General features: G+C 41.4%; 1 protein-coding gene across 4 annotated transcripts in view; it reads left to right on the top strand.

Moving 5' to 3' along the window:
* Positions 1-24,268, top strand: part of foxj3 (forkhead box J3) — a 72,946-nt gene that overhangs the window by 34,648 nt on the left and 14,030 nt on the right. For all 4 annotated transcript variants that reach the window (XM_068594728.1, XM_068594730.1, XM_068594727.1 and 1 more), the window contains exon 3: positions 20,136-20,210. In XM_068594728.1, coding sequence (XP_068450829.1) covers positions 20,136-20,210 — 75 coding nt within the window. The remainder of the gene's footprint in view (positions 1-20,135; positions 20,211-24,268) is intronic.

Below are 24,268 nucleotides of genomic sequence, written 5' to 3'. Positions count from 1 at the left end.
AGGAGCTTTTACAGTCATGAGTTAAGTCTTTGTGAAAGTAACAGGTGGTTCTGTAATATGCATACATCAGCAATGTTTCCCTGCACTGTAACCATTTATATGGTATGAATCTACCTATAGTGGGACTAAGTATGCTTGTGTGTGTAATTAGTTCGAAGCAGGCATGCCTGGGTGGGGTGAATGTAGGTCGGATTTAGTCATCGCTCCTCTGTTCCCCTGGAGATGTCTGTTGCAGGAATTTGGGACTCCACGCACACATGCGTCTGTTCTGTATGATAATGCAAGCTGTGCAGGGGAGATGAGACCGGGCTAATCCGGGCACCAGCAGCTCATTTAATAATCTCAATAGAACTACATTAGCCTGCGCTTTTAAGAAATATCAATAAGTGCTGTCAATAAAAACAGATAATTCATCAAGGTCAAAGAATGTGAACGTTGCCTTCGAGAGTGCAGAATATGCGTTTGGCATTGATGAGCAAGCAATTAGATGTTGCTTTTCTGAACACTCTCTCCAGCTCTCTGAGGGACTTTTGATTCATACTTTGCAGGTCAATCTCAGCATTCTTTTGTACTATTCAGCTTGTATACTGTAGCATCTCTGTCTCTCTATTTCTTGTATGGCGAGTGTGGCTTATTTGAACATCTGCCTTACTGATACTTGCTTTGCTTGCAGCCCCTGTCTTCAGTAAAATCCATTGTGTGTTCCTGATTATAATTCATATCAGTTTCCCAGTCCTTTATATTTCAAAGCCATCACAGGAAATGTAAAATGGAGATTAAAGGGAGAATAGTCTTCTCCCACTTCAAGGTCAGAAGACCAAGCCCTTTTTTCCCTCGATGAGCGCCTCACAAAGAGGAGACTTTTAACACTTTGAAAACAGGATTAGGGTTAACTTTGAGTCAGTTTCAGTATTTTAGAGCATGTTGGAATTTGTGGATTGTGGACTGTGGATTATCTTTCTGATTAGTAATTGAATGAAAAGAATATGAGCTGAATTTAGTTTTCAAGTCTGTTGTTAAAGCTTCTCAGATCTGCCCCGTGTCTTTACGGATGCTGTCTAGCGTGTCATGGATGCCGAATCAGCGTTTTCTCACTTTCGATTCAACGGTTTGTGGTGCAATTGCTGTACATATGATTTGCAGGCTTATGGCTTCAAGATACTTCAAGAAGACAGATGCAGGGGAGGGGATATTCCCGTTGTCAACCTCTTCGTGCAAGCATTATGCCCTTAGTAGTTAAGAGTTTGTTCCTGAAGTTAGTGTAAGTGTTGCTTTGCCGATTAGTATTTGTCAATTTATTGAAATGCTAAAGTATCTGCTCCCAAAGAGAACCAATGTCAAATCATGACCTGAGTCTGTATTCTTGGTTGAAAACATAAAATTAAAAGATGTTTTAGTGCAATCTGAGTTTTTCTTGTGAGGCATACTCTCATGCGTATCATCTTGATTAATCAACTGTATTCAAACATGTTTAAAGCGCTCAGGTGTTTCTACAATAATGCTTTATTGATTACTAGGTGGGCTAATTCAAGCAAACAGACCTCCCTGATGTTTTTTAACTGTATGCAGCAGTGGCGGGCCGTGGTTTTAGAAGAGGCCTTCAACGAGTGCCGTATAGTCCACATCACGGCCGGACTTGGGGAAAAAAGTGTCACACCCGATCCGCGGAGCCACTCCATCAGTATAACGCGAAAAAAAAGAACAGGAAACTGCAGTTGAACAATGCACGGGGCCTGGCTCACGAAGCCACATCCACCAGCGTGGACAGCCACAGCGCTGCGCGGCGTGATGTTGTACATCGTAACTAACTGACTTGACCAGCCCAAATACGTCGGGTCATCAACAATGCATGTTGTTCAAATATCCACCAAACAACCAATCACATTTAGTAATAACAAAAACTATCCAACAAAAATGAAAACCCTGCACGCACATGCATCTCCAGCTGCTACTGCACCTTGGAGGTCAGAGGCTCGGCCCCAGTCTGAGCAGCGGCAGCAGCAACAGCAGCAGTGCTGTGTCTGATTAAATACTGCACATGTAAAAAAGAAGTTACATAGCATTTCACTCACCACATTACCGTAATCCTCTGTGTGAAAGGCATCATCAGTACACAAGAAGGTCATAATCCACCAGCAAGCTAGCTTTTTGATTCTAGGTAGAAGCTAGAAGTTTTTAAGTCTTTCCTGAAACGTCCTACATGAGAAAGGCATTGCCAGTAAATTCACCACCAAGTCTACTCCTTCGGATATAAGGTATAAAAAAAAATACACGAAGCAAAACTATAAAAATGAAAGAGAGAAAAAAAAAAATTCTAAATATGTTTCAACAACTTGCCCCTTCCTTTCTACTGAGTTCAACCAGTTAGTTTTCTGGTAGACAGAAGTCGCGGTGCCCCACTGACCAATCACAGCGCATGTTAATGGTCACGCGGGCCCTGTGACCAATCACACGTGTAGGGTTTTGCGAAGGCTCTTCCATGTATTTTAACCAAGCTAATCTTACATAGAGGAAGAGAAGTTAAATGTAATTGGATCAAAAATGCTGTTAAACAGGTCCCAAGAAGCCATATGAGAGGCATGAAGGAGCAGAGGAACAGATGAAGGCAGCTGTGCAATGAGAAAATAATTATAATACATGTAGTGTATTTCTGATAAAAAAATTACATTATAAAAAAGCTATAACTTTTAGTTATTATAATTAAAAATACATATAATTATTTTTTTATTATAAAATAGTTGTAACTTTGTGATTCCTGGAGGCCCTGACAGCCCACCACTGGTATGCAGTCCTTCTCCACCTTTGATCAGGTCATCAGAAAATATGAAACTGTGCTCATCTCTGTCAAAGGAGTGACAGTGTGTGCCGTTTCTTTTCTGGTATATTTAAGAAGAAAAAAAAGTGGGCAGGATCCGTATTGAGTAAAGACTCCACATATACTCTCAAATGTTGACCTCCATGCTGATCTCAAACCTTCTCCCGGCTCCTTGTAGGCTCACTTCAGGCAGTGTGTAAATTCCCCTCTGCATTTCTTCCAGGTGAAGAATGCCAAAGAAAATCTGAAGCAATTCTCAACCAGTTTAAAAATGCTTGAAATGTTTGCTCTTGAACTTTAACTTTTGAGGAGAGTGTTGCTACTGGCATGATTTTATTTTATTTTTCTCTTCCACACCTGTGAACAGGAAAGAAAAAATTAGCTGGAAGAGAATGTAAGACTCCTGTTGATTGCCGAACAAACATTGAATCTCCCATTGCATTTTCACTGAGCCCCATAGCGCTTACATGATCTTGTTAACAGCGAAATATAGCTTTGGTCTGTAAATCGTCCTGTGTGCGGAGATGGGGCGCAGAGCTGCCTTCTGCAGGGGCCCTGGACCTCGCTTTGATCTCATTATAAAATGCAAATACACAGTACCCTAAACAGATCAAAGGTTCAACTTCCCATTGGATCTGAGGCTTAATAATAGCAGCCTGGAGCAGTTTTCTATTTTTTAAGAAGTGATTTGGGTAGCTACTGGTCCTCCAGGACATTATTTACTCTGAAGATAATGTTCCTGCTTCTGACTTGTGACTAGCCACAGCTCAGAAAATCCCTACCCCTGTTGCTTATTTAAATAAGATTGGTCAGGTATGAGAATTTGTGCTTCCTGCCCCTATCTCCCACCTCAAGCTTGGGGTTGCAGGGCCTGAAATCCGAAAGTGTAAAATTGCTTCGGTCCTAGACTCTCTGATACCTTCATCTACTTTCTTAGCTTGTATCATCATTACACCGTAAAGCAAGCATTTAAATTTTAAGCACTTTGCTGATACTGAATTCTTCAGTAGCACTGATGCATATTAAGAGCTACTCTGTAACTCACACACCAAAGCCAAGTCCAAAATCATCCTTCTCGTAAAAGTTTGTGAATGTCTCTTCTACAGTCCAGTGTCATATAAACGTTAGATGCAGAGTCTGTAGAGTGGTCAGGTGATGTCGCAGTATTTTTTTAATTGTAGAAACGGTATTAATGGCTGAGAACTGGCCTGGCACCGAATTTGTCAGGTAGTGGGAGGGGTAGTGATTCACTCGGCAGCCAGTTTGATCCTGCTGTGAGGCGGGTTCCCGTGTCAGGAAGCTCCAGCCTGGCCACCCGCCCACCAGCCTCACCTTGCACCCGCCTACCGGCGCCCCACCGCTCACGCTCTGGCCCTTAGAGTGGGCGGGGAGAGCAGGCTGGCAGGCCTTGGCACGGATACATTTTGGCAGGAGCTGCTGTCCCCACACTCCACTGAGTGAAGTGCTGACTGCAGTGCAGAACATAAAAGGCCCGAGGCTTCTATCGCTTCCTCTTGTGGCCTGCAGGCCTGTGTAGAAAAGGAGGCTCCACTTTTACTTGAAACTGTAGCTGTCTTTTTGACAGTCATGCCATGACCATATACACTCTTTTGGGTAACAGAAACCATACTATATATTTATTAGAATATATGGTACATCTTCTTTGATCCTTTTAAACACTCACTAACCCATATCCGCTTCTAAACGCTGTTGACCATTGTTATCAATTGATTTAGTGGACGTCGTCCTCTGTGTTAATGACGTGTGTAGAATTCCATACCTGATTTACAAGTGGGGTCACGCCACTTGTGCAGCCAGCTATTTTTTTCTCTTCTTTCTAAGAATCATTCATAATGCAAATAACTCTGGACAATAATTGGTTGTTGATCCCTGCACGCATTCTTAGTCACTGCTTCAGCTTTGAAAACATACTTCAATGTTTGTATTGTTGAGGCATGCTCTTCAGAGATCCTACATCCTTGAACTCTCATATTTTTTACATGTCTGAGTAGTTATTTTTCCACTTGTCCCCAAGTTAAAGCTTGGCATTTGTCTCAGATGGATTGAGTTTTGGATATAACTATAGATTAGACTGATGTATTTAGCTGACTGGCATTAGTGAGACCCATAAGACTCTTTAATAACTGGAGAAGGGGTCAGGATCTGTATTTTTATGTCTTTTCCAGAGCTGTCCAATTACGTGGGGACTGAGATCATCACCTCCAGAAGGTTGTGCCCTTTCTTTGTCACAGATATGTCGCCGGAACTGCAGTTGGGCAGGAAAACCAACCCCGGTCTCGCAGTCAAAGTTGTGAACTGCAAGGAATTTGAGGCACATTTCAATACAACTCATAACTGGAAAAATCATCAGCTAGTTCTTAGATTCTGCAGAGGGGAAGATGAGGAGCCAAGAGGAGCTGCTCAGACACTCTTTAGTCATCGTTGCATGGCCAGTAAGACTTATACAAAAATAGTACTTTTCTTTCGCTGTATTTTGACTTAGTTTTCCCAGCGAGTAGCCTTTTGCCCTCTATCATTGTTCTATTTGGTTTGCTGTTGTCTTTGCATAATGCAGCGTATGTATAGTCAGAGCCCAATATTGCGGCGACTGTCTGTGAATACTGCCACCCTCTCAAAAAGAAATCAGGAAAGATTTCATCCTTTAAAACAATCCTTTCCGTGTAGTATGAGTGTTTTAGGATGAAGAATAAAAGCCCTAAACAGTCATTTTGATAAAATGATCACATTTACATGTAGAAAAAGTTACATTTTTAGTTTACATTTCTGTTTGACATGTTTCTTTCTCGACTAATGATATAATTGTAAAACCAAAGCAGTTTTAATATTACACTGTAAGTTACTACAGTGTAAATATACACAGTAAACTTGTTCATAGTTGTGAGTTGGCTAACTTGGCTGCAAAAGGGGTGCAGTACACATAAGCTAAGTTGAGCAAGGACCATTTCCTCCTCTCCGTCTTAAGATAATGAAGACATTGATATCTGCCCATTTCCATTTTATGACAGTGGCAATGCCCCTTGTGCTTACACAAGACAACAATAAACTATGAGTGAACTCTGGAAATATTCAACGCTAGATCGTCTATTACGTTCCTGTACCCTGGACACAAAGCCATGTGTTATATTTTAGGTGCAAATTGTCTTTGCAAAACTTGTATCTCAATATATAGCTGTTTTCTGTAAATATCAATATTAACTTGCTCAAACTGTACCCAGCCTAACAAACCCAGAGCCTCCAGATGCATTAGTGCAGGGATTGGTTGGGTTAAAATCAAATCCTCCCCTCCAGGAAACTGCTAATAAGAAGCCAATGTCAGACTGAATAATGAAGTTAGACCATGACGTTTGCACCATTCTGAATATCAGGCTACCTTTAGTGACATTAAGATCACAGATGGTTCCTTTTTAACATCGCCTCTTGTGTGCGCACTGATTTTTGCCTTTACGAAGAGGCAGAGAAAAGCAGGGGAACGCTGATGAATTCTGCATGCTATAAATAGATCAGTCCTTGGAATCTGCCTTTAACACTGAATCTGCCCTGTTGAATTAATCTAAGGTGGGTTAGACTGGCTACTACTGCCAGCGCCGTCCGTATATTAAATGTAATTACAGGAAAGTAAACAAGGTGTGATTAAATTTTAATAAATATATTTTAGCATGCGTATTTTTGATTGATTTTCTTTTCATTTTTTACTTCTCCTGGTCTTTTTAAAAATGTAATTAATAATATTCATAATTAAGGTAGCCGGCTCTCCCTAAAGAACAGTTGCCTCCTGTGAAGCATGCAGCTAATTTATCTGCCAGTACTGTAGCGTGCACACTGCGTTTCCTTTTTGGAAATGAAAGGAAAAGAGGCTGCAGGACTAATTAGCCGAGTCTGGAGAAGAATCTTTGAAAAAGTATACAGCAACCTAAGACTGCTGATAAGGACGAAGGTCTTGAGCTCTTCTGAGGAAAGCCCTCCACTGAATATCCATTAAGAGCGACCGCGAGCTCAGCCATGCTGCCTCACATCCAGACCGGAGGTCATTCACGTCTGATATGAATTTCAGCCCTGACTATTGCCATGTTGACCAAATCTGCATGGCGAGTAATTATCTTGGAAAGACGCCTTGCCGACGTTGTTCTAATTCATTTTTTGTTTTGATCTACCTTCTCTCTTCTCTGGCAATTACTTAACCTGCACCACCTTCTGTGTCAGCTCCCGCAGCTAATGGCTTCACTCTGCTGTTCACAATCCCTGCTTTTTTTTTTGTGCCTCCACGCCGGCTCCAGCTGTGGCCAGAGGCATTATTTTTTTTAGTGTTGTCCATCCTTCTCTCCATCCATCTGGTCTGTTCTCATGAATGAGCCATATCTGGAAGGCCTGTAGGGAATTGCCTAGAATTTGGCACAAATGTCCACCCCGCGACTCGAGGATGAGCTGATAAGATTTTGGTGGGCAAAGGTTAATAAGGTCACTGTGACCTCACATCCGTCCACTCCTTATGAACGTGGTATTTCAGGAACCCTTGAGTGAATTTCTTCAAATTTCAACTTTGCGGTTGAATTGACCTCCCACACATTCTTGGCCATAACTCAAAAATTCATATGCAAATTATGCCAATTCCACACAATTGTCCATAATGATAAACCACTGAAGTGATTACATTTCGGACAGACATGTATGTAAACTGCAACATGACAATTTTGCAGAGGCGATAATTCTAATAATAATCATTTGCTAATTCGCTAATTCTAGTTAGGAATGAAAGGCGAGCAGCCATGTGTTTCTACGTGACTCTGCTGCTGCCTGCCATTAAATGCTGCTTATTGATAAAGACGTCACCATGGCAGAGGATATGTAGGTTTTTTTTTTTTTGTCCTCTGCCTCGTCAGTGAAGCAGGATGGCTGTGTCTTATCCCAGCGAGATATTTGATCATGCTGCCGGTGCGTCCTCAGTAGGGTCAGCAGTCTGTGAGAGGGGGACAGTGACACAGCTGTGGCAGCCGAGTGGAACCAGTGATGGATGACATGCCAGAATGGGCTGCGCTGCCTTCCCAGGCGCCTGTGTTGACAGGCACGGCTCTAGCATCTCACATTCAGCATCAGTAGGGCTAATCGCGGGTCATGCCGGCCACAGATGTGATGCGTGAATATCGCTCCTGTAATTGCTCATTTGTCAACGTCACATTCTCAAAGAGCAGATTCCTGCAGCCACATTATTGAATAAAACTTGCTGTAATGGACAAACATGAAAAAAGAAACGGAGGAAATTAAATCCCATTTCAGTCCAGTGTAAGGATCTCACACGTTTGCTGTCTCGTGCTGATTTGCCATAAGGAAGATACTCACCGGCAAGGGGTTTCTCTAAAATGTAAAATGATCACCCAACTCTTTCAGCTCACTGTTTTGGTGTAATCTCGCCGCTCTACTGCTTTGGTTCACTGCCGCCGCTCTCATAGTGTCGTTTTCGGCCGCAGAAGGCAGCTGTCCACATGGAGGGCTCTAAAAACAGACTGTATGTTACCTACCCAGCACCAAGCGAATGACGGATACAGCTGGCAACTAGCTGGTGAACAAAGCAGCCACGCATTCTTCTCGGGAGTTGGTGGAAACCAAAACTGATCTAAAAAAATATATAACAAAGAGTGAACATTGGACTTTCATTGGGTGGTCACAAACACAACTCCACATGAAAAATAATGTTACTTATTCACCTGTTTACACATCCAGCAGATGCCGTTTGCCAGCATGTTTGCTATATTAATTCCAAAGGTGGTAATATATCTGTTCCCATATTTATTTTAGGATGGTATTTTAGCAAAACAATGGGCAGATTATGTAGCAAAGAAACACTTAGAGTTTTTCTACGGATAAATATGGTGATTTAGTTTAAATGCATTAATACATTTTCTTTTTGATTTTGGTATCCAATGGTGAATGCTAAATGCTGTACTGAATGTATTGGCTGCTTTCTTGTAGTATGTAAATTGTTTTGTGTGTGTGCGTGTGTTTGTGTGTGCTCACAGTGATTATAATCCAAGCCCTGGCTGTAAGCCCTTCAGCCTGTGCTCCACGAGCCTCAAGGCCACAGCCTCTCCCCACCAGTTAATTGCATCTGAATTAGTCCATTAATGTGGCCGTGTAGAGGGATGAAGGGGTGCGCGGAGGTGTCTGGCCTCTTTTGACCACTGCAATGTATTATTAATGGGTCAGCAAGTCTGGCAGCTCTGCATTAACTTGTCTAATGGACTGTAGGGTGCGTCTGTGATTTCTTTTCAGAAGGACATCAAATCGAATACTGTACATATTACAGATGGAAAAAAAAAGCTTCTCTTTTTCAGACTGTTAGTGGAAGCGGAGCGGTGATTTCAAAATCTGACATTGCTTCTTGTCGTTGCTCCCTGCTCACAGTGTAACCTCGGATTCCCACAGTATCCTGAGTCATGACCCCGTGTCTGTCATGGACATGTACTCTACTTTGCTAATGAAAAGTTAAGCATTGGATCAGATTAATACAGATGACGGTAAATGCAACGGCTTTACTTTTTCTCTGCTTGTGTAGTAGCCGAGTGTATTCAAGAGCAGGAGAATGACTGTTTTCTTTGTCATGCAACTCAAGCTTACATTTACTCCAAAGCCCTTTCTCTAGCTGATCTTCACTTCTTCACTTCTACTGACAGCCCAACCTTTTCCATTGATACACAAGTCATATTGGAAATAAACTCAACGGTACAAACAGGCAAAAGGAGATTTTAGTCACCAGAACCAGATGGTTGCTCATGTTAAACATTTCCCTACATATGGTATTCAAATGTCATATTTGATTCTGATGCTAGAGTTCCTTTTAACAATTTCAACTTAAATTAGTTTTTGTATCTGCACATACATAACAGTGGTATGTAGCCATCCATGGTCACTATTTGTTTCCTAACAGTCAGCACTGAGCAGTTGCAAGAATATGACTATGCAAAGATAGAAGGTTAAGGAATGCATGTGACTGTTTTATTTTATTGTATTTATCTGGTGGTAATGTGCATATTGAGCAGCAGCATTAGCTCTATAATGTTTGTGCAGGAAAAATAAAAGGTCAAAACGTCAGGTTTTTCCTCTGCTTGATATAATGTGTTTTCAGTAGGGCTTTTTCTGTTTTTTTATGTTTGTCTTCCAAACATCACATGCGAAATTTTTGGTATTATGATTTCAAATGTACTCCTTCCCACTCCAGGCATGCAGTGGAAATAGTATACATTGAAGTAGCACACAAAAAGCTTTCTGTGCCTTTACTTAATTTGTCTAACTCTTAAGTGGACAGTTGGCACTACCCCGTCACCGTTAGTAGCGGCAGTCAGTTCTTCATTGTTAGTGGGCACTGTAGTCAGCAGGCTGCTCTGAGCCATTGTCAGAGGATAGCATCAGAGGCTCCTCTTCTGGCTGATAATTAAGTGGCGTACTGACAAACTGCTTTCATCAGATCCCTCATGTGGAACTGAGAGCATGCGAAGGCTTTCAGGGAGGATAAACCGGAGGACGTCACTTTGCCTCCAATCTTTCATGGCCTTGCGCTGCCTCTGCAGTGGAAGAGGAAGGGAGAGAAAAAACGTCTTGTGTTCTGTAGCACAGGAGAAAAGTCTGAGTCTGCGTCGCGCAGAGAACCAGACTCAATTTACAGCACTGTGCAAGACGGCTCTCTTTGCTGATATTATCAGTCTGGGCTGAACCCGTTTCCCAGTTAGTCTCGAGTGACTAAGCACACAGTATGTGATACATCTTTTTTTCCCCCCATTTGAGTATCTGTCAATTACTTTTGTTTCCTTAAGGCTGATGACCTTAGCTGCTGACTGCATGAGGATAGATAGGCTGACAGAGTTTGATCCAGACCGTGCTGGTGTGACTACCCCCCTTAAAATCTCAAATGTCCCATCACTATAACCTCGCTGCTCCAAATCCTCCTCATAAAATCAAGCGCAGGATCAGTGCGGATGCTGTTTGCATGCTTTTTTTAGATTTTGTATAAGCTGTATCAACATTTATAGTGTGTGTTTGGCAAACTGTAACACTGTTTGTTACCTAGAATTGTGCGTTGCAAATTGGTGACGCTTGGCCAAAGATGGTTCACTATCTAACGTTAGTTCATCAGCCACACAAGTGGGGGCTGAGGAGCTGTTAATGGGATTATTGATATGAAATTCAATGTCGTGACTTCTCAGAACTACAAAGCAGTTACCGTTAAATACATTTCTGCAGCTGAATGTATAAGATAATTAGGCAATTTTACAATTCGCAATAATGTAGCTGTTATCACAAAAATTTACAGTTATTTGATCTGGTTTTCTGGATACAGATACAGTCGTCCCTCGCTATAACCTTCGTTCACCTTTCGTGGATTTTTTAAAAGATTTTTTTTTTAAATTTTTTGCAGCGTACATTATGAACGCGCATTGTGTTCTGCGCCCTCATTAAGCTAAGGGACTGTACTGTACATGTTGTCAATCAGTCTCCTTCGTGCAGTGTCTCCTGTACAGTACAGCATACGTCAGGATAAAAAGTTAGCGGAGCGGCACCAAGACAAAGAGGCACGGTCAAAGGACCTCGTAGATTGATCATTAAAATAAAATTTGTTCAACATGTTTGGGCTTATTTTTTTAAATCCGCGAAATTTTAAGAGTGTTTGAATAAGAGAGAAATGTGAGAAAATGTTAATGCCTGTCTGAGAAAAGTGTATAAAAGTGTGTGGTTAGGGGTTTTACGGCCTTAAAACATGTATATTAATGGTAAAAAATAAAGCTGACAACTTCGCAAATTTTGTCTATCGCGGGTTATTTTTGGAATGCATCCTCCGTGATAAACGAGGAAACACTGTACATTTTTAAGTTTATTTTCAGCAAAAATATTGGTGAAATATTGTTCAAGTGACACAGTTAACAAAGGGGTGTACTGTCTTGATCACCCTATTTTTCATCCATATGATAAACAGAGATTCTCATTATTTTAATTAAAAACCAAACTAACCAAGTTATTTGTTTCATCGAATATGCCTATTAATTGTCATGTAATTTAGAAATTATTTAGCCCCCTAGAAAATAATTGGGCTCATTTGATATCGTCCCTGTTCATTCTTGATTATCGTAGATGTTGCACACTTTTATTTTGTTCTCTTGCCTTGATTTTAATCCTGCCGTGTCTCAACCTTTGGGTTCCAGCCTGATCTGTGTGTTGTATTTACTGGTTTACTGTCACCCAGTCTTGCCAACTACCACAGAGATCTGTGCCCATCATCATTGTTCCTCAATTCTTCTTGGTTCATCGCCAATGACAACATTGTCGAAGGTCAGATGTTGTGAAATAATCCACTTAATGGAATAATGCTGCACTTCTGCACCATGCAATACAGAAACAAGCGGTTTGAATGAGTGCGGTTTGGCTTTGAGCGAGAGAGAGGGACAGAGAGGCAGAGGCACAAATATCAGCAAAAGAGAAAGAGAGACAAAGACGGATAGCTCTCTGAAGGACTGTGATCAAATAGGTCTCGTATGAATAGCTCAGGGCTTTTGTTGTAGTGTGACCTGCCATTCAGTGTTGCATTAAGTGAATTTTCCCCCCACAGCTTTTCAAATCTGCAGCAACCGCCTCCAATTTATAAGGGGAATGCTTGAATTTCATACGTAGCATTCAAGACGGGGCTGTAACCTTGGGTGCACGCAGAAAATAATGCAGAAGTAGTTTTTTTTTTCCTTGAATTTCTGCAGGTCCATTCCAAGGTTGGTCTTACAGCAACAAAGAAGGTAGGGAAGGGAATGTGGGTGCATGTGCTTGAGTGAGATTGAATTGAGAACATATTTATTGGAGCTTTTGGTCTCTAACCTCACGCTTCTGTTGAAAAGGGAACTTCCTTGGTGTAGCATTCATAAACTTTTTTTTATGCCAGTGGAGAAGTATGAGGTTTTGTTTTGGCTCTGTCTATTGTCTGAACTCTATAAGATGCAGTATCCCTGAAATACCCTCAGAAAAATTACTTGGCAGCTAAAGTTGGATTGCTTTGCTTTCTTGGTATCAGACTGTGCAGGGAAAGTCAACATCTACTTTTACTTTGTTTGGACATTTCCTTGATCAACGTGCATCAGACGGTAGTTAATATGTAAACAGCCTGGTCTAATGTGACCTGTGAATTATCAGAGAAAGTGTTGTTGTAGACATCTTTTAGCTTGCTTGTATTTATATAGAATAAGTGTCTGAGGTGTCTTTCTTCCACTGATGAAGCACATTCTGTACCTGCAGCCTTGTCTGTCCTCTTTGCCGTTCCTGCAGTTTGAATGTGTGTAGCTGGCCTCTGGAAAACCATACACCTGTGGAGGCTAAAGCAAACCGGTGACCTCAGTTGTCATCGTAATCGGCTCCCCTGCAGCGGCCGGTGAACCTTGACAGCTCTCTTTTTTTTGTTATTTATTTTTCATTAATTGTAGCTCTTTAATAAGGCAGGAATTTCATTTTTGTAAATTTTCTATAAGGTTGTTTTTGTTTTGTTTTCGATGCCGTTAAAGGTCTCACTTCTCCTGAAAACAGGTTATTTTTGAGTCCGAACAACATGTAATAGCTTAACAAGCTAATTTCTTTCTTGCATGTATTAACTTCACTATGTTGAGGCTGCTAGTGAAAAATGGGTTTAATTTAGCCAAATGTGCACTGTCTGAAGGGGCGTGGGGTACAATTTCCCCATAGTGTCATCTCCTTCTCCAGAAGAGGCTGTTGAGTTCTAATTAATATAATACCTCAATGTGCTACACCAGATGACCTGTCTCTAGATAGCAAAAGTTAGGGATCCTCTTGATTTGTCTTGATGGCTCATTTTCTTTTGTCTTTGCAATATGGACATAGACAAAGGGTTCTCCAAGCACAGAAAACCAGGTTATTATATTCATGACAGATTTCACCTTGGCGTGTGTTTTTCCGTGGCAGGCAAGCAAACTGTTTATGTTTTATTCAAACTACATACAAGTCAGTAAAGATCAGAGACTACCGGGTTTAAAACCTAGCATGCCAACACATAACTACTAGATGCCGAGGGAGGCAGATCTATGCCTTTGAAGATGGTTGGAAAAAAAATCAAGTTGAAAATCGTTATAGTTGACTTCATTTGTATTTGAGTGTGGGCTTTGGGTCTCTCGGTAGTTTTGCTTGATGAGAGAGAGAGCTTTGCGGTGTTTGTTGGCAGACTTCTTAAGGTGTGTGTGTGTGTGTGTGTGTGCGTGTGCGTGTGCGTGTGTGTGTGTGTGTGTGTGTGTGCGTGTGTGCGTGCACGCGTGTGTGTACATTAGTGGTCACAGTAGTCAATAAAGCTAAAAATGTCTTTTACAGGTGGTGTATGTAATTATTCTGTCATTGAAGCCCAGGAAAAACCCACCTTACTTACCCTTCTTTTTCATGTACATGCTGTTAAACAGGAAGTGACATTGGCTCTATGTATTCAGAAAGGGAAGCATTCAGCATTTTGGCCCTTCTTTGTCTTCATACATCAGGTTTCATCCTGTCAGAGGAGCCTCGTTCTATTGGCCTTCGGGTCACCGCTCTCCTCACAGCTAACAGGATTAAATCATCTGGTGATTGCACCTGGACGAACTTACCTTTCTCTACCTGTGTCCAATAAAACATGTTTTTTTTTTTTTGAGCGGTGCCTTGCAGAGCGAATGTTGTGTATCCCACATGCCTTCCCACACCCACTACAAATAAACAGCGAAGGTGCTACATTCCGTGGCCTCGGTGCAGATCCCCGAGGCTGAGGAGTTTGTTCTGTGTTGGTGGGCATGTCACAGGGTCCATATAAAATAACAAAGGCCTAAAAATACAGTAATGTACGTGTGTGTGTGTGTGTGAGTGAGAGTGTGTGTGAGTGAGTGAGTGTGTGAGTGGGGACTGTATCTCTACTGATTCACTTCTTGTTTTTTTTGGTTGTGGGTTTGCTTTTACCGCTCCTCACTGTCACCCTTTCCTTTTAGTTTTTCAGTCTGTCTCCTAGTTTGGGTGTGTTAGAAATGTTAACTGTTGATATAATTGTTCATGGACTGCTTCAAGATTAGTCCTAAAACCTTTAACTGAGTGAGCATTTGTGAACTTCCAGATCCCTTGTCTTAAAGTCAATGGGCTTTTTGGTTAGATTTCTGTAATAAAGTCTGTGGTCATCACTAGCTTAAGAGGTTTAATGTTTTGTTCTACGGCATGAAATACGTTAGTGAGTACCCAACTTGTGAAGTCCAGAGCTTTTACGTCTTTGAAAAGGCGGTTGCTTACAAATGCCTAAATGAGACTCCAAAATGTGATACAGTGGCGGAGTTTGTTTAGAGCCTCACATTAGCTTTTTTTTTCACTTTTGATGATTGTATTTAACCTTTCAAAATAATCTTGTTGAACAAAACGTGTAAGTATCAAACAATTGACAATAACTTAATGTGACACTTTCAAATTGTGTCACATGTCTCAAAAACATATTCAGAGTACCATCATACATCCATTCAAGGATAGTAACAAAGCCAGACATCCAATATAAGCAGAAGATATTTGACAATTTTAATGTTATTTAAATAAGCAGGAAATGCTCTGTCATGCTACACAGGCTTCCTCTCTTGCATGAAATAATTTTCACACATTCATGACATTTCCTTTGTCGCTCTTTTTTAGCGATACCTCATTCTGTGTTCACACACAGCCATCTCTTAGCTCTTTATGTTTGTTTGTCTTTCTTTCCATTTGTTTGTCTGTTTCACTCGCTCAACTCACCCACTCAAAGACCAGTTCTTCCTTTCTGTCTCACCATTCATCTATCCAATAGATCTGATTTCTGTATTTTTCAAACAGATATGAAACCTCTATCTCGGCAGTGGCCCAGTTCTTTTATATCCCTCCATCATTCAGACCTGCTGACAGGTCAATCAGAGGTTGAGGTCCTATCCTCCAAGCGATGGCACCAGCAATGTTGAGTTCTTCTGATTCGGCATTCTTCACTCCTCTACAGACACGCCACACACGATATTAGATGTGGCAACACCGGCCTTTACAACATTTATTACATGTCTGCTTTTGTCACTCTAAAATCTCAGTGGTACATTCTTTCTTCTATTTGATTGTAAATGTGAAAAGACTGTGATTTTGTTCAGTGTCACCTAAACTCCTGCACTTGAAGCATTCTTTTGCGTTTTTCCCCAGACCTGATCTTTATTGGAAATTTAAAATTGAACTAATTTTTAGTTGTAATATTTGCCTGTATGAGCAGGTCCGGCAGCGGAGATCATTGTAATGTTTAACTACTGGTCTCTGACAACCTTCACCACTGCCTATTTTCCCCCACAATGCAATGTGAGAGAGAACACTGATCACAAAGACAAAAAAATCCAGTAACATTTAAGTTCCCCTCCATTTGGAGTTTAATCTTAACACTTTAAGAGCACCTCTAGGTCATCTCCGACTCTCACTCAGGAAGGTTTCAAGTAAACTCACGTATAAGTGGGTTAGGGTTAGGATTATTATTATTATTATTATTATTATTATTATTATTATTAATAAATATAAGAGTGGGCTTGATGTGTGTTGGTTGGTTGGATCCCCCTGCACACTTTACTTTCCCTTATTTATTTTTTTAGCATTGTCTGTAAAAGTAAAGTTGCAAAAAGATGGTGTGAATGTGGGAATACCAGGAACTTAAGGGGGCATTGATTTATTCACATTGGACCACAGTATGACTCTTTCTCTCCCTGGGATGCTGGTCTTCGTCCTTATGTCATAACCGGTATATGTGCATATGTGTGTCTGTCCCGGCATGCCGAGTTCACTCCCTTGGGTCCCTGACCGTGTGCACAGTGTACCTCCTCCTCCCCAGCTGTGAGGAGCAGGGCTCTGACATGGCCTGTCCCTTTAGCTCACTCTGAACGTTTGACACGCCGAGCACAGAGGTCAGCCTGACCTACTTTCCCCTGGCGGCCCTTCTGCTGAGCTGCAGCGCTCCTCAGTGGGGGGGGACGACGACAACGAGGGCGGAGCTGCTTACGCCTTCACTGCTGTCCTGGTGTGTTAAATCTGCGCCATTTGTTTGGAGACACGTACCTGTGTGTGTGCGTGGGTGTGTGTTGCTTCCTACACACCGAAATAACACGCACACAAAGGCTTGTGCTGAGGTTGGATATGAAGTGCTCTGTGGGGGTTGCAGGTAGATGCTGGGCAGCACTTGGTCAGGACCCCTGCAGTGAGCTTTGTCTGACTCACTTTATGTATTGCCGTTCACACCTTCTGACCTCTTCCACCGACTTCACCTCCTTCTGTACTCTAGATCCACCAAGACCCTCATATAAAACCTACAGCCTACTGTCTTAAACGAATTACTTTGTACTCACACATAGTTGGATTTTAAATCTAGGAGCTACTGCTCAAATGCTTACATAATGTTTACATGTGAAACGGTAATTGACCTTAATTTTTCATCAGCCTATTGTCTTGCTCGCCTATTCCCTCCTACTCAGCAAAATCACTGTGATCTATCAAATAAAGCGACTGCCGCTCTCATTGTGTTTTCTTTCCTTTTCTTTCCCTGCTGCCGTTGTAATATTTCAATGTCCCTTTGTTCATCTCTTCACCTAAAAATGACCCACAGTCTGTTAGCTTCACTCTACAAATCTGTCTAAAGCAGTGGAAAGAGTTTGTCTGACACAGTATGGGATGTCGCGGGCGCAGTGCCTGTCAGGGAAAGAAGAGAGCGGGCAGGCAGAGTTCATTAAAAAGTAAACTTCTAATGTAGTGTCAGGCCTTGGCTGCTTGACTGTATCAATGATTTAAGCCCAGCAGAAGGACCTTAATGGATAGAGCCACCTCTCTGTGCAAGTTCAGCTGCTTCTGTCCGCCTTGCATCAAGTGGCATACACACTCGGAGTATGTGGAGGAGAAATGGTTTTAAGTACTTAAGTGTCTGTGACATAACAGCTTGCATCACACACCATCCCGCTCTGACACTCCCTTGTTGGACATGTCTCAGGGTTTTAAAGTAGCATAGTAGCTGGCTTAATTGAGAGACTCAAATCTGTTTGTCACCATACACTATACATGATCACATTCTGCATTCACGTTGTTTTATTCATCTGAACCAAAGTCAAACTGTGACAAGGGAAGGGAAGGAGTGTGGCTAAAAGAACGAGGCCTGTACAGTGGTGCTGTCACCGCAGCCTTGTACAGTAGTCGGCTGGTCCGAGTGACATGAAAGAGCATCTATGAGTCTCAGAGTGGGCAAGGATCTTTTGTCATATTTGTGTGGCAATCGGTAAGGCCCCTAATCCATGAGATAACGATTAATTTGTGCTCGGTAGGACTTTTTTAGATCTCATTCTACAGATTGGTGTTTTCTGCGTCTTCTCACTTGGAGAGAAGGTGGCTAACATTTTGACTGCATATAGTTCTGATTGCAGTGCAAGTCTGAGTGCTTCCATATCTAGTTTTTGAAGATCAGATAGCAGTGTGATCAAAATATTTTGTGGTTTGAAACCTCACCATGAATGAATATATTCTGGTGTGTAACAGTCGCTATAATGGTCGAGAATGTTTTGTGTGCGTGTGTAATACTTCAAATAAATTTAACTAGCTCTATAACTATTTTTTAATTAATCAATAAGTCAATCGACAGAAATTTATCGATTAATCGATTAATCATAGCAGTTTCAAGCAAATTTGAAAATGAATGTGAAGATTTGATATTTTTCTGTGTTATCATTTAAATTGAACATCTTTGGCTTTAGATAACGCAAAACATTTAAAGATGTGACCGTGGACTCTCAGAACCTTTGATGGCCATTTCTTACTCTTTTGTCACATGATAAAGTAGACCAAACGATTCATCATTATTAATTGAAGAGGTGGACCACACATGTTTTAAATGTGAGAATGTTTTGTTTTGTGTCAATTGTATTTTGATTTCTGATAATCTTGTGTGCAAGCGTTCGATGCCTCCTTCTCACATTGCCTTATGTCCCTGTCTATTGTATGTTGTGCTGTTGTCCTTGAATTTGTATGGTTTACATTTCCTCTGTTCAGGGATTTGGGTGATACTCCACCCAAAATCTTTGAGTGCCAAAAACCGCCCTGCAGTCTTAGAAAGAAGGTGGCTGTTAAAATGTAGTACTTTGCTCCTTCAGAAACAGTAGCTACGGTTATCCTGAATTTGTGTCACTTATATTGGATTACAACGGTAGTGAGATAAAAGAAAAGAAGTTAAATGTCCTGCAGCATTATCCTCTCTTCTGCAGCCCTTCCCGTGCTCACGTGATACGCACAGAAAAATAATCTCTTTTGGCACAGGAACAGAATTGTTTGGACTCTGAAGCCCGTTTGCCCTCTTTATTGTTGGAGAGCGGTTTCACACTGGCATTTCAGAGTGATTTAACCAGAGAGATTGACAGTATTACAACGAGGCTGTCATTATCGTCCCTCCTGTGGTATAATTGCCTGTAACACTGTTGAATAAGCAGCTCCCATCTTTTGCACTTGGGGGTCTCTCTGTCTCGCTCTCTACTTATCTTCTGCATCCGTTAAACTCATCAGAGAATCCAACAGCTTTTTAGTGCGGCCATCTGTCAATACACTCCATACCGTGGAGTGGTGAAACGTGTGCATACATTGGCTCTTAAAGGCTGTGAGCTGGCCGGCCTCCAGCTGGTTCTGAGGGCCTCACTGTAGCTGGTTAACCCAGGACTGGAGCATCGTTTGCCAGCCCTCATGGCTACTTCAGCCCACCTCGCCTCCCCAATCAGGCAGCTGGATGAACCTCCCTCTTCACTGCTGTTGAGTAGCTTGTAACACTGTAATGAGTTAACTTTCAGAATGATCTACATAATTTATTTCTTCCCCCCACAGGAGCTTGCTGAAGCATTAATTAATATCAGGCCCTGGTATCAGCAACCATCCCAGTGTGGGATTCCTTCTGGCTCCTATTTTTGGCACCCGAGGAATTTGATATGTTGTGCAACCAGAATGCAGTTTGTTGGACATTGATGAAAGATATTGCCTCCTGGTGGCATTGTACACAGATTGAGCCATGTATATGTGAGTAGAGTGAAATCTGGACACAGTTGCAGGCCAGATCTCACGCCACAGAAACAAGCTGACCTCGATGACAGGAGCTGTGACTAAACCTACATGATACATGCCAACAAGTTGTATGCCCTTGTTGCTGTTGGCAGTGATGATCGCCACACTTGCAGACTGCAGACTTGTTTGTGTAATTGTTTTTGCTTTTTTTGGTTATGTGTTCACTCACCTTTCAACCTTTTCTGTCTGTTTTCTCCTACAGAACTCAATACGGCACAATCTGTCATTGAACAAGTGTTTTCTCAAAGTGCCTCGCTCCAAAGATGACCCAGGAAAGGTGAGACTTTTAAATACATAGAAGAATGTAAGCAGTTATAATAAAAAAATACAAATATGTCTAGTTTAGTTTCACAGCTGTCTGAATTCACTGTTACAACATTTTTGTGGTGTGTATCATGCTATCTCTGGTAGAAAAATGTTACCTTTGAATGGCTGCCAGGGCTCTGACAGTCTGGAAATTCATGGCATGCTCGTAATCTATTATGAACCTCCCACCCCCACAGAATTGCATTTCAAATGTAAGGAGAGTCCAGTTTGTTGGACCAGCGCAGACAGCAGATGTGGCTGATGGAGGGAGAAGAAAAGTAAAAGACTGTGATTTGGCCGTAGCAGGATAGAAGTCAGGGGTCCTGTTTTTAAGAATCCATACTAAATTGTATGTGCGCTTGAGGCATGGGATGAGGTGAACATTTCATGTCATGATCATTTTACCCAAAATAATTCACATTATCCATTATCCTTATCAAGTATGCTTAGAACTGTTAAAATGTCATTAAATCATACTTGAATCACTTTAGCTGACATTTAGCTTAAAAAAAATACATATGGAACATGTTTTAAGTGAAAAACAGTCAAACAATCTTAAATATGTTAAAGCATGAATCATAAGGTCTCTCTGCAGCAAAAAAACAAATATAAAATTACATTAAGTATAATATAGTATAGTATAATATTTGAAATGGTAACATTGCATGAATTTGTTTTTTTACATGATGATATTTTTATCAGGCTCTATTTCTTACCTTGATAGCGAGCTAAACTGCTTTCTCAAGTCACTCGTGAAGATATATTCACTATTATCCCGACCAACTAAATGTGTTTATTTCGCATCAATATCCAATGTCGAGTAGATGTAGAGAAGAAAACGGTGTGCGGCAAAGAAATCCCAGACTTATCAAACCGTGCGTACGCACACCTGCAGGAAACATCACCTTTAAAAAAATCACAGTCCACCTGGAAGTGTTTGAACTCGCCTCGTATGCTGCCCTCTACATGCCCACATTCGGCCATAAATGGTCAGTGAAAATTACCTCATGAATGTTGCGCATTTAAATGAGCCTCCGGTGAATCACGCAGCATCACGCATGAGTGTCACTGCAGTACTTTATGTGTTTACAGCAATCAGACTGATTGCTTTATAACTTGCCAAAAATGATCGTGACAATCAGTGTTATCCACCAGCCTGCGCTATCATTCGAAAATACAAGTTTGATAGGTGAACACAATTTATTTATTTATTTAAGTTGTGTGATCCCGATCCTGGCCTGCATAATGATTAAGACTGATAATGAGAATATGGAGTGTCATCATTGGGCAAGAGTTGACAAAACTAAAATCGTTCTTGGTAATGTAGGCACAATAATAGAAGATAGTAATAAAACTACTGAGACAGCACTGATGACATGTTAGGCAGATTTTAGATTTTTTTTTTTTGTTGGGTTATATCTTATTTAAATTGAAAGGTTTTTAGCACAAACAAACAATGCTGCTGGTTGATAATGTGGATCTGTAATTAAGGTTATTAACAATATTAAGTGAAGTTACATGTGAGAGGCATCGTAATACAATGTGACTTTAATTCATCATCCATCTCAAAATGTTCGTATCCGCGGTCTGTTCTGTACAGTTGCACACATTCTCCCATCCACTTTATTTCTGTTTTGTGCATACACAATGGTTATAAATGAGAACTCAGGTCATTTCTGGAAACTTGCATTCCTGAAGTATTTACTCAAGCTTAACCGGAACCTATTTCGTAAAAAAAAAATCTGACTTAAATTGCTCTCTGCTTCACCCCATTTTACTACTCTGCAAGAGAATGTATAGTGCAACATGTTAATTTGACATCTCCGTAGGACCACCTACAGTTGCTTTCTCAACCAGATTTACTCCACAATCTGCCCCGAAAAGTTGTGTCCCCTGGTCTGCTGAGTAGTTAATGAAGATGGAGCCGATGGGCCTATATTTAGTCTGATGGCGTGCATAGGTCTAACCAAATGTAGCCTAACCCAGATTTCATCCCAGCACTGTCGGAGCATACGCTACATATGCTTAGGGAACCGCACAAATAATTACACACACACACACACACATACACACACACACACACACACACACACGCATGAGGAGCTACGCCTAGCTGTGTAGAGGATGGGGACTGAATGCTAATTTCATGTTTTGCTGTAATCCTCTGATATTGACACTCCTGGGAGCTGCTCCACTAAATACAAAATAATCTATTGCTGTATGGATCCCATTCCAAATGCATGGCCAACATGCTCGCATCCTTAATGTTTAATTTGGAATTTTCCTCACTCCCTTCCCCCCCCGAAGACAACTTCAAAGAGGCGCTAGCCGCTCTTGATATGTTGCATCAATATTGTAATGTGGCAGGAATATGAGAACTGCTGGTTGGGTGAGATAGGAGAGTCATGTCGCTCTCTGTCTGACTGCCTCTCTGAGATGGTGTAAGAGATGACAGTTGGTGTTGTACATACACACCCTGTCTACCTCGGAGGTAGAAACGCAGCCTGTGAAGGCTACCGTTAATAATCAGTATTTTAATTGCTCTTATATCTCTTTCTGGAGTTGCCAGGATAACCAGCGAACTTGTTGTGTTTGTCCTTCCTATATTTACACAAAAAAAGGGAACTAGATGACAAAATGTATGTTGATGTATGAAAATGAGCGGGGCCATTTGCGGGTCGAGAGCAGGTAGAGTACATCTGTCACCAGGATCTGTTTTTTTTTCTTTACAAACGATCTTTACAGCAGCCTTTGTTTTGTAGCTGCAGAGAATACTGTGGCTTTGCCCCAGACTCCATGGGCACACTTCTCTTATATTTCCAGTATATTTCTGAATAATTTAATGACTCTTCATATGTTTCTCTTTTTTCCCGCCAACTCTCTTGGGGTGGGTGTAGGGAAATGCAGAAACTCCCCTCCCTTGAGGGTTAACCTAATGTTTCATACCCCCCCTAATTAAAAGAAACGTCAGCAAGCGTGGCTTTGTCTTTGTGACCCCTAATTTTGAAACATCTGCATGTGTACCCATGCATTTAGCGCCTGCACCTCAACACAGAGGAGAACCACATGTAGAGACATCTTTTCTCACCTTTTACATACATTCTTCAGTGAAGCTTCTTGTAAAAACATGAACTGTGTAATGAGGCGTCTACTGCATTTTACTGTAGCCTACATCAATATGGGATGTTTCTTCATCTTTGGTTGATTGTGCTGTGAGTTATTCTTCCCTCTGAGGAAAATGTTAATTGACCCCAAAGCCTCTCCCATATTAAAACTTCGAATTTTAACCCCCTGACAAATATAGGCCAACCCTGGCTTTTCATTTTAACAATCGCAGCAGTGGTGTATGGAAGCTGTGAAAACAACAAGAGCAGGCCATTATGTAGCGGTTATTGTATAGATACTTGAGATACAGCTTGTTGTTGTTGAGAGAATTTCTCATAGAAATAACAATTATTCCTCCTGCTAAGAAAGTAATTTTAAAGGTCTTGATCTCACTTCCTCTGGACAATTGAGATTCTATCAAGGGTCACATGAAATATTAAATATAAATTCTGAACTTGCAGGGCCCTCGGGTAAAACTCGTTCCTGTTGGCTTCGAAGAAGAAAACCATTGAAAAATAAATTAAATGGGGCCGAATGCAAAGATAAATAATGCAGCCTGGATGTGGGATTGCTAGCTGCAGCCCCAGAGCCAGCCCAACTGTTCTCTTCTTGATTAGCCTTGCTCAGACCTTAACAAGAAAGCCACACGGCAGGGCTAACGCTGCCTAGATTCCTGGGCTGAGACTGTGGAGCCTTCATCCTTGGCAACAGCACTCCGATTCACTACCTGAGGCTGAGGAAGTACAGCTTCAGGAAAGGCTTAGCATTTTCACCACTAGCAGCTGCCCTCACCAGCTTCTCATTGAGAATCAGCCGCAGAGGAGGAAAAGCCAAGTCTTTCTTACAAACAAAGCCCACCCACACGCCACACAAACTCACAGCTATGAACTCAACTAAAGACTTGGGCTGATAGGACAGGCATTA

Source organism: Clinocottus analis, unplaced genomic scaffold, assembly GCF_023055335.1.
Source record: "Clinocottus analis isolate CAN_PGR_092001 unplaced genomic scaffold, fCliAna1.0.p SCAF_3, whole genome shotgun sequence".
Classification (NCBI taxonomy): Eukaryota; Metazoa; Chordata; class Actinopteri; order Perciformes; family Cottidae; genus Clinocottus; species Clinocottus analis.
Note: the sequence above shows the minus strand (reverse complement) of the source record. Positions and strands in the feature narration are given on the sequence as shown.